The following is a 9608-nucleotide window of genomic DNA, read 5'->3' as shown; positions in this document are numbered from 1 at the left end:
CTCCTGGAGCTGGGCCAGCGGGGATGAATCCCACCCCTGTTGTATCCCACACCTACGACCATCCAACAGGTGCGCATTCCTGGAGGCGTCCCTGTGGGAAACCCGCTGGGCCCGGCTAGACACCTTCCTCTGGTCATGGCCCCTGACTTGTTGGCATCTCTGATCCTTTCCCTGTCATGTTAACAGAGAATTAGGGCCATCGGGCCTTTTCTACCTCTACATAAAAGCCAATGCTTCCACTTTAAAAAAAGGAAGAGAGAGAAAGAATGAGGGAAAGGAAAGAAGAATTTGGGTGAGTGGGAAAATGAGAAAGAGAGCAAAGGCAGGAGGGGTGGGGAGGGAAGGAAGGAAGAAAGAATATTAAGAAGTAGGAGGAAGTGCAGAGGAAAACCTTGTCCCAGCCCTGTGGGTAGGGATGGGAAAGGGCAGCGGGCACAGTGCGATCAGGGAGGGTGGCAGCCGAAGCCTGGGTCTGAGTACCGAATGGGAACTCTCTGTAGGCTGGTTCATTTTAAAGAAACATTGTTTTCATCTCCATGGTTTGCTGGATTCCTGTTTTGCTGGCCCTCCCGCCCCCTGTCATGTTCTGCCTCCAGTGTCCCGATGTCCCCACACTGCATCCTCTGGCCCAGCTCCAAAGGGGCCCCTCCCTCCTCACCCTCCGGGAGGCGGGGGCAGCAGAGGAGCCACAGGTGCACGCAGGGTGGAGGTAGGAAGTGGGGGAGCGCCAGAAGATGGAAGGATGAGGTTAATGAAGGATGTTTTCAGGAAAAAAAAATGCAAGCAAATATTCATAAGCTAAGTTAGGAAAAAGTAAGTGTTGCAGATTATTCCTCTTTTCTTCCATTAGCACAGAACAGAGAGTGGCAAGAAAGTTCTAGGAAACAATTTCCACAAATGAAGAAAGAGGAAATAACATCTGGCAATGAAACGACCTTCAAAGCTGAAGACCAGGACAGAAGTCTCAGAGTCAGACACCGGAAAATTACCGGAGGCCTCTTCCCACACAGAAATAAAAGCCTCCCGCTGCCCCCATTCAAGGGTCCAGTAGGGAGAAAACAGGTAGCTCGGGGTGTGCACCCCACTTTTCCTCTACAGAGCTGCTCTGTCCGAACTGCATGTGATCGATTCTAGAATGCAACCCCCACCTGGAACCAGTCAGAACATTCCATCCCTAAGGCCACTGTGTTTGTTCTGGAGAGGATTTACCAGCCCAGGGCGGGGGGCGGGGGGGGGGGGTGGCATCAGAGTTCTCCCTGGGACTTGCCAGAGCCCTGAGAAGGAAAGTGTTTCTTCCCCTTTGGGGATTGACAGCCCTGTACGTTGGCCACCTGCTCTGCCTGCGGAGACTGGCCAGCTGGGAAGGGAAACCACGGAGGCACAAAGGCTGCGAGGCATGGCGGGACGTGCTGGGCACCTTGAACAAGTTCGTGCCTCTCGGTGCCTCCATGACCACAGCTATAAAGGGACTGGCAGCCATGCCCATCTCAGGATCGTTGGGAGGACTAAATGAGTCAAATTTGTGATAATCACGTCTGGCTCATTGTGTGTGTCTTACACACAAAGGCTGGTCATCCTCATTATGAGAACCAGTTCTCTCCCTCTGACCTTGAGCTAGCATAAATTAGGTTTCAGTCGCTTACAGCCTAGAAATCCTCATTAGGACAAACAGGCTGTTAAAAGTCGGGGCCCCTAAGCCAGGATATGGAGAAATCCTATAACCCTTTGTTGCCTTCGTCTCTGTTCACCTGGCACTTGCCTTATCTCCCTCAGGAGATCATAAATCCCAGCGTCTCTGGATTATTTCTTTGCCTCCAACATCGTTCTTAGCTTGGCATCTAGCCAAGTAGGTGCTTGATAAACATCACGAGTTATGTTGAATAACCTCCAATGTTTGGGAAAGCGCTGAACCAGGCATTATCGCATGGGACACTCGGGACGCCCCTGCAGGTTAGGAGAGCAGATGCCATCACTGGATCACGTGAGAATCTGACACCCCAGCCCTAGATACAGGGCAGGCCACATTTTACTTTCCTTAGCAGTCAGATAATGTGCCCCTGGTCCCTGGAAGGCAGTGCCTCCATGCCACGCCAGCTCAGGCACAGATCTTTTCCCCCTGGCTCCAAAGACCACAGCTCAAGTCCTGTGTGCTAGGTGCCCAGAAGCCCTCTTGCTTCCCTGAGACACCTGAGCTCTCCTGTGATCTGCAAACCCTCCCCCTCCCCTTCCCCAGGCCTGGGATGTTCTTCCTGAGCCCCCTGCCTCTCTCCTCCAAGTCCCCAGCTCCCCTTCTCCTCCCTCCCAAGAAGACCTGGGCGGTCACCTACTTGAACTTGAGCTTTTGAAAGCAAAAATTTGGTTGGGGAGATTATCTTCTGCATGTTTGGAAACTTCTGGGCAGGGACCTGCACTCGGAAGTCCCCAAGGCAAAAGAAAAACAATTTAATTAAAAAAAAAAAAAGACTTGGCTACTTTTTAAGGGAGAGGAGTGGAAATTATCTAAAGGAAGGAAATTAGCCTCAGAACTATCTCAGTAAATGATCCTGCCACTTGGAAACAAGGCGATTGAGGTTCCGTGAGGTTTGAAAAGCCCCAGGTCTCCTGCCTCCTGCTGAGTCCTCTCCACTGGAGGGTCACGGTTCCTCCAAACAGGGACAGAGATCTGAAGACGCCCACGTCCAGCTGCTGAAAATCACAAGCAGGCTAGTGGGGAGAGGGAGTAGATATATGTTATTCCCCCCACCTGAGCACCGCTAAAAACTCTGGACATTGTACAAAGCACATGAGGAGACCCTGAAAGGTGGAGAGCACAAGGCAGATGGCCCAGGGACCTTGGGACCCAAGGAACCACGCTGTGGTGAGGTCCCTGGGTTCTCTTTGTGCCTCATATAGCCCAGACTTTCATTTGAAGAAACCAACAACCTGGAAATGCTCATGGGCACAAACAAAGTAAGCCCCAACAAAAGGTTACTCTCTCTGGCCAAAAGAACAGAAAAGGGGCACCCTAGAAATATAGACGTTTTTTAGACAATTGCGCTATTCCAGTCAAACTCCACACCCTGCCTACACCAATAAAGATGAGTGGGGAGCCAGGTTTCCACCCTCCTCAGACTGTAATGAAGCACCCCAAAGTGCCCCCATCCCTAGTCAAAATGGTGTCAGAGAAGGCCATATCCAGAGGCCAGAACCATCCCCACCAGGCAGTAATGAGGAGCTCCTCCTTTCCTCACTGGGGTGGTGGCAGAGGAGATCCAATAGACTCAGGATTTTCACCACCACACAGGGTTAACAAGGACACTACACTCTCCCCAAATCATGGTGTCAGTGGAGATCATGCTCCCATCATCAAGGGAGCAATAATGAGGTCTCCTACCTTTCCTGGCCAAGGCGGCGTGGGTGGTGGCCAACCCTTCCAGCGGTAATGAGGATGCCAGCAAAGACTGAGCAGGGAACCTGGACTTCTGTGCTCACCTGGCAGTAATGAGGCAGTCCCCCCCATTTCTCCTACCTGAGTGATGTCAGAGGAAGCGAGCTAAACGGAAAGCTTTAATGAGATCCAGAGTCTCCTAACAGTATACCAAAAATATTTAGGTTTCCATCAAAAGTCTTTCATTACCTAAGAACCAAGAAATTCACAATTCAAATGAAAAAAGCAACCAGTCAGTAGATGCTAACACCAAGATGACTTACCGTTACCTAGCAAAGATTTAGAAGCAGCCATCGTCAAAATGCTTCCGTGAACAATTATGAACACACTTGAAACAAATGAAAAGACAGAAAGTCTCAGCAAAGGAATAAAAGATATAAAAAACAAATAAAATGGAATTTTAGAACTGAAAAATATGATACCCAAACTGGGCTCAACGGCAGAATGGAGAGGAGAAGGGAAAGAATTGATGAACTGGACAATAGAACAACAGAAATTACCCCGTCCAGACAACAGAGAAAAAATATGTTGTATGAAAAATGAGCAAAAGCTGTGGGACATATGGGACCATAACAGAAGATCTAATGGAAAATCTATAGTTCCAGAAGGGTGGTTGGAGGTTGAAAATTCTCAAAGAGGGGTGCCTGGGTGGCTCAGTCAGTTGAGCATCTGACTCTTGGTTTTGGGTCAGGTCATGATCTCAGGGTCGTGAGATTGAGCCCTGGACAGGCTCCACAGTCAGCACAGAGTCTGGTTGAGATTCTCTCTCTCTCCCTCCCTCTCTGCTCTTCTGCCTACTCATGCTCTCTCTCGCTCTCTCATAGAAAAATAAAATCTTTAAAAAAAGAAAATACTGAAAGAAATAATAGCTAAAAACTTTCCAAATTTGGCAAAAGACAGAAACCTCCAAATTCAAAAGATTCAAGTAGTTGAGTAACTCCAAATAGGCTAAATCTAAAGAAATCTACAATTAGACACACCATAGTCAAACTTCTGATACTAAAGGCAAAGGAGAGATCCTGAAGGCCATGAAAGAGACATGACATCTTACCAAAAGAAAAAGCAATTCAAATTACAGCAGATTTCTCATTAAAAACAAGAGTGGTCAGAAAGAATTGGCACGACACTTTTCACTTGCTGAAAGAAAAGAACTATCAACCCAGATTCTTATATCCAGAAAAATATTCAGGAATGAAAGGGAAAATCAAGACAAATTTAAGAAAATTTGTTACCAGTAGACCTACCCTAACAGAATTGCTGAAGGAAGTTCTCTAAAAATAAAGAAAATGGTAAAAGAAGGACATTTTATGTATCAAAAAAGAGAAAGAACACCGTAAGTAAAAATATGAGTAAACAAAATAAATTTTCCTTCTGCTCTTGAGTTTTTCAAATTGTGTTTGATGGTTAAAGCAAAAATTGTAATATTGTCTGATGTGATTCTAAATGTGTGTGGAGTAAATATTTATTTAAGACAATTAGAGGATAAAGAGATATAGAGGGAGGCACAAGGCACGCCAACTTATAAAACTATGACACCAAAAGACTTATGTTATGTATATGTAATGTAATACCTAGAGAAACCACTAAAAAGGCAATACAAAGAGATACTCTCAAAAACATTATAGAGAAGTCAAAAAGCAATTCTAAAAAACGTTCAGGTGACTCCTAGGAAGGCAGGAAAAAGAAAACAGGAAAATGAAAAACTGAGAACACAGGAAATAAAAAAATAAAATACACGCTTATGTCCAACATGTCAATATTTACATTAAATGTAAATGAACCAAACAACAGAACTACAAACTATGTGAAGCAAAACTTGAGAGAACTGAAAAGAGAAATAAATAAATTCTCAATTACAGTTGGAGACTTCATCACTTCTCTCAACAACCACTAGAACAACTAGACAGAAAACTTAGCAAGGACATAGAACCCAACAGCACCACTGACCAACAGGATCCAGTTAGTATTTATAGAACACTCGACTCCAGCCAGAGACAGGAGAATACACATTCTTCTCAAACGTTCGTGGAACATGTACTAACATAGATCATATCCTGGGCCATGAAACAAGCCTCAACAAATTTAAAAGAACTGAAATTATGCAGAATGTGTTCTCTGACCCAAATGGAATCAAACTAGAAATCAATATAAGGAAGGTAATAGGAAAATCTCCAAATACTTGGAATCCAAGTAAACACATTTCTACATAATCCATGAATCCAAGAGGAGGTCTTAATGGCAAACAGAGTAACTGAATTGAAATGAAAGTACATATCTCAAAGTACACATGTGAGAGCTACATCAGTGTGGAGCAGAAATTTATAATGCTAAGGGTATATAAATTAAAAATGAGGAAAAGCCTCATCCATAATCTAAAGTCCCACCTCAAGAATATAGAAAAAGTAGAGCAAAATAAACCAAAATAAAGGAAATAATAAAGACAAGAACTCAACGAAATTAAAAATAGAAGAATAAAGAAAGCCAAAGAAACACAAAGCTGGACTGATCATTTAGAAACGATGAATAAAATTGAAACACCTCCAGCAAGTCTGACAAAGAAAAACAGGGAAAACACAAAGTACCAATATTAGAGATGGAGCAGGAGATATCATTACAGATCCCACAGTCATCCAAACGACAATAAGGCAACACTACGAACAACTCCGCACATCTAAGTTTGACAATCTAGATAAAATGAATTAATTCCTCAAATTCACCAACTCACTGAATATAAAATAAGTTATTTGAATAGTCCTATAACTATGAAGGAAACTGAATTCATCATTTTAAAAATGAGAGAGAAAAGGAACGATGGAAGGAAGGAAAGAAGGAAGGAAAAGAAGTCTCCAGGCCCAGGGGCGCCTGGGTGGCACAGCGGTTAAGCGTCTGCCTTCGGCTCAGGGTGTGATCCCAGCGTTCTGGGATCGAGCCCCACATCAGGCTCCTCCGCTATGAGCCTGCTTCTTCCTCTCCCACTCCCCCTGCTTGTGTTCCCTCTCTCGCTGGCTGTCTCTGTCAAATAAATAAATAAAATCTTTAAAAAAAAAAAAAAAAAAAGAAGTCTCCAGGCCCAGACAGCTTCCCTGGAGAATTCTCAGTGTTTAAAGAATTCACATCAACTCTCTACAATCTCTTCCAGAAATAGAAAAGGAGGGGACTCTACACAATTCATTTTATTTAACTACTATAACCCTGGTATCAGAAAAAGATAGTATTTTTTAAAAACTACAGATCAAAATCCCTCATAAATATAAATGCAAAAATCACTAACAAAATATTAGCAAAAAGAATTCAGCAATCTACATTTAAAAAGATACTCTATGTCCAAGTGGGATTTATCCCAAGCATGCAAGTCTGATTCAATATTTGCACGTCCGTGTAGTACACCGTATTAACAGACTAAAGAAGAAAAATCACACAATCATGCCAACTGATACGGACAAAGCATCTGACAAAACTGAACACCTATTCATGGTTTTTTTAAAAAACTCAGAAAAATAGAAATAGAGAGCAATTTCCTCATTTTCCAGCAATTGTGCTCCTGGACATTTGTCCCAGAGAAATGAAAACTCACATTCAGACAAAAATTAGCACACAAACGTTTACAGCAGTTTTGTCTGTGATTAGCCAAAACCTACAAACAGCCCAGATGTCCGTCAGTAGGGAAAGAGTGAAACTGTGGTCTACGCTATGGAACACTACTCAGCAATACAAAGTATGAACTACTCAACACCCAACAACTTGGATGGCTCTCCAGAGAGTTCTTCTGGAAAATGCCAATGTGAAGAGGTTAGACATTGTACAACTCTATTTATGTGACATTCTTGAAATGACAAAATTACACAAATGGGGACAGACTGGTGATTATCAGGGGTTAAGGAGGGGATGGAGTGGAAAGAAAGAATGGGGCTATTGGAGGGTGGCGTGAGGGAGCCTTGTGTGGATGGCATCCTGTGTCTGGACTAGACCAGTGTCAACACCCTGGATGTGATGTTGTACTCGTTTTGCAAGATGTGACCAAGAGGGGAACTAGGTCAAGGGCACATAGGGTCTCTCTGTGTTCTTCTTTACAACTCCATGGGAGCCTACAATTATCTCAAAACTCAAAGGTTAATGTTTTTGAAGTCACAGGACAGTCCTGAGTGAGGCCACTTCGGATGAGGTGACCTCAGATCAACCTGTGGCACCAAGTAGACTTCATGTGGACTATGGGGAACGAGGAAGTAAGTGGCGGAGTTTTGGGGATGAATAGGGAGAGGACGTGAAACCAGGGAGTACCAGGTCACTCGGGACCACACAGTGGGCCGCTGGACCAGGAAGCATTTGTGACCGTTATTTGTCAACTGTCAACTTGAGAAGGTTGGGCCGATGCTCCTCGTCCTTACTAGAACCCCTGTGTGCGCACGTGCTCCAGTGCCCAGGCACCTGCAGGGACGCCAGCCCCATCATTAGCCATCTGTGGTGCTGGGCTGGTCTCACCTCTCAGAGCCTCAACCTTCATCTGTAAAATGGGAATACTAACAGTACCACGATGACGGTTGAGGAAGATGGAGCGGGTCCAGTGCCCGGAGCTGAGAAGAAGGAAGAGTAGGGCACTCGTGTGCATCTAACCTTGTCTTCCAGGTCCTGAGACCACAACCCTCCCCTGCCCCTCCCCTGGTGTTGCCCTTGCTCACCATCTCCCCAAGTGGCTTGCTCTTCTTTTCCTCCTGTGATGAACCGTGCTGCCTGGGACGTTCTACAAGGAAAAATGGGTGGATAAATGTACAAAGGGCCTCCTAGCTCAGAGGGATAACATTTCGATATCCAATGTGAAGGCGTCAATATGGCGGTCCGAAGGTTAAAACGTCCAGTTCTAAGACAAATACGTCCCGGAGAACATAACATCCAGCATGGTGCATGTTACTGTAGCGTGTTTCCGCAAATTGCTAAGAGAAGAAATCTTAAACGTTCCCATCACAAGAAAAAAATTATAACTATGTGAGGAGATGGGTGTTAACTAAGCTTCTTGTGATGATGATTTTGCAATATAAACGTTATCAAATCATTATACTGTACACCGTGGGACTCGTGCAATGTTATATGTCAGTTCAGTCTCGACAAAACTGGGGGAAAAATTGAGGCATCTTGCTTTTCATAGAGAGGCAACCCATCCCAATTCACAGATTGGTTGTATTTCCCTCACTGGTCTGTGGGCCCGGAGGACACAGGGAGGTTCTGGCTCGTTCTTACTGAGCCCCCACCTCCAGCAGGTGCCTGCCTCCCCCAGTATTTGCAGACTGACTGACTTAAATCAGAGACACTTTACATCACAGCTCAAATTATAAATCATTGTTTGGGCCTATACGCACACACGGCATATTTTCTTTGACCTACAACTAATTACATTTACTCTCTACATTTATATTGAAAAAACATTTTTTTTTACTAAAAAGCACTTTGTCAGTGACTTACCCACAGCTTAGATGCACACACTTCCCAGGGAGCCCTTCTGCTGCAAAACAGACCCTTCCGCAGTGAGATGTATTTATTCCGCAATTAATAAAGGGAAGTAACCCTTGCCTTCTGTAGGACAGAATTTCAATTTTCATCACTGCAGACATGTGAAAACCCCCAAACCACAAACAATGATTTCAGTTTCTGCTCTATGCACATACAAGACAAAAGGTTTTAAAATAGGCATAATGCAATCATATGTGTAAGAATACGGCCGGTGTCACTGTTTCTGCAGCAAACAGGAAGCCTGTGAGGTTACTGAAGGTCAGTGTGCTCCCTCCAAGGTTACTGGCATAAAAGAGCAGCCACTACCTGTCCGTCCACAGATGGGCCAAGTGTGAAATCTACTTATTTCCCACTTTTGGTCAGATGATAGATTTCACATTTGCGAACACTGTGGAATTTACTTATTTTTTTGTAATGCACATTAAAAACAATTACAGCAAAGACTAAAAAGCATCAGGGCCTCTAGGGTAATGGTTAAGGATAAACGGAGTATGTCCTAGTGGAAGGGCTAGAATGACTTCAATAACATTCCATCACGACAGCCCTGGCTGGCGATTGTTGCTGCAAAGTGGGGGCCAAATGAGCTGGTGGGGCATCTGAGACCTCACTGCGTTAGGGGAGCTCACATCACCTGATAACAGACACTGATAGCCTTGGAGGCCATGGTGGGTTCCAGAAT

General features: G+C 44.6%; 1 protein-coding gene across 1 annotated transcript in view; it reads right to left on the bottom strand.

The window, feature by feature from the left end:
- The window catches only part of ABCG1 (ATP binding cassette subfamily G member 1), a 74703-nt gene extending 65742 nt beyond the window's left edge, over window positions 1–8961 (bottom strand). The window contains exons 1-2 of the mRNA XM_057306685.1: window positions 8882–8961; window positions 8104–8165 (exon numbers count right to left, since the gene is read on the bottom strand). Of these exons, the coding sequence (XP_057162668.1) occupies window positions 8104–8106 (3 nt within the window). The 5' untranslated portion in view covers window positions 8107–8165; window positions 8882–8961. The remainder of the gene's footprint in view (window positions 1–8103; window positions 8166–8881) is intronic.
- Window positions 8962–9608: the final 647 nt, after the last annotated feature.

Source organism: Ursus arctos, unplaced genomic scaffold, assembly GCF_023065955.2.
Source record: "Ursus arctos isolate Adak ecotype North America unplaced genomic scaffold, UrsArc2.0 scaffold_4, whole genome shotgun sequence".
Lineage (NCBI taxonomy): Eukaryota > Metazoa > Chordata > Mammalia > Carnivora > Ursidae > Ursus > Ursus arctos.
The sequence above is the reverse complement of the archived record's forward strand: the minus strand, read 5'-3'. Positions and strand labels throughout refer to the sequence as shown.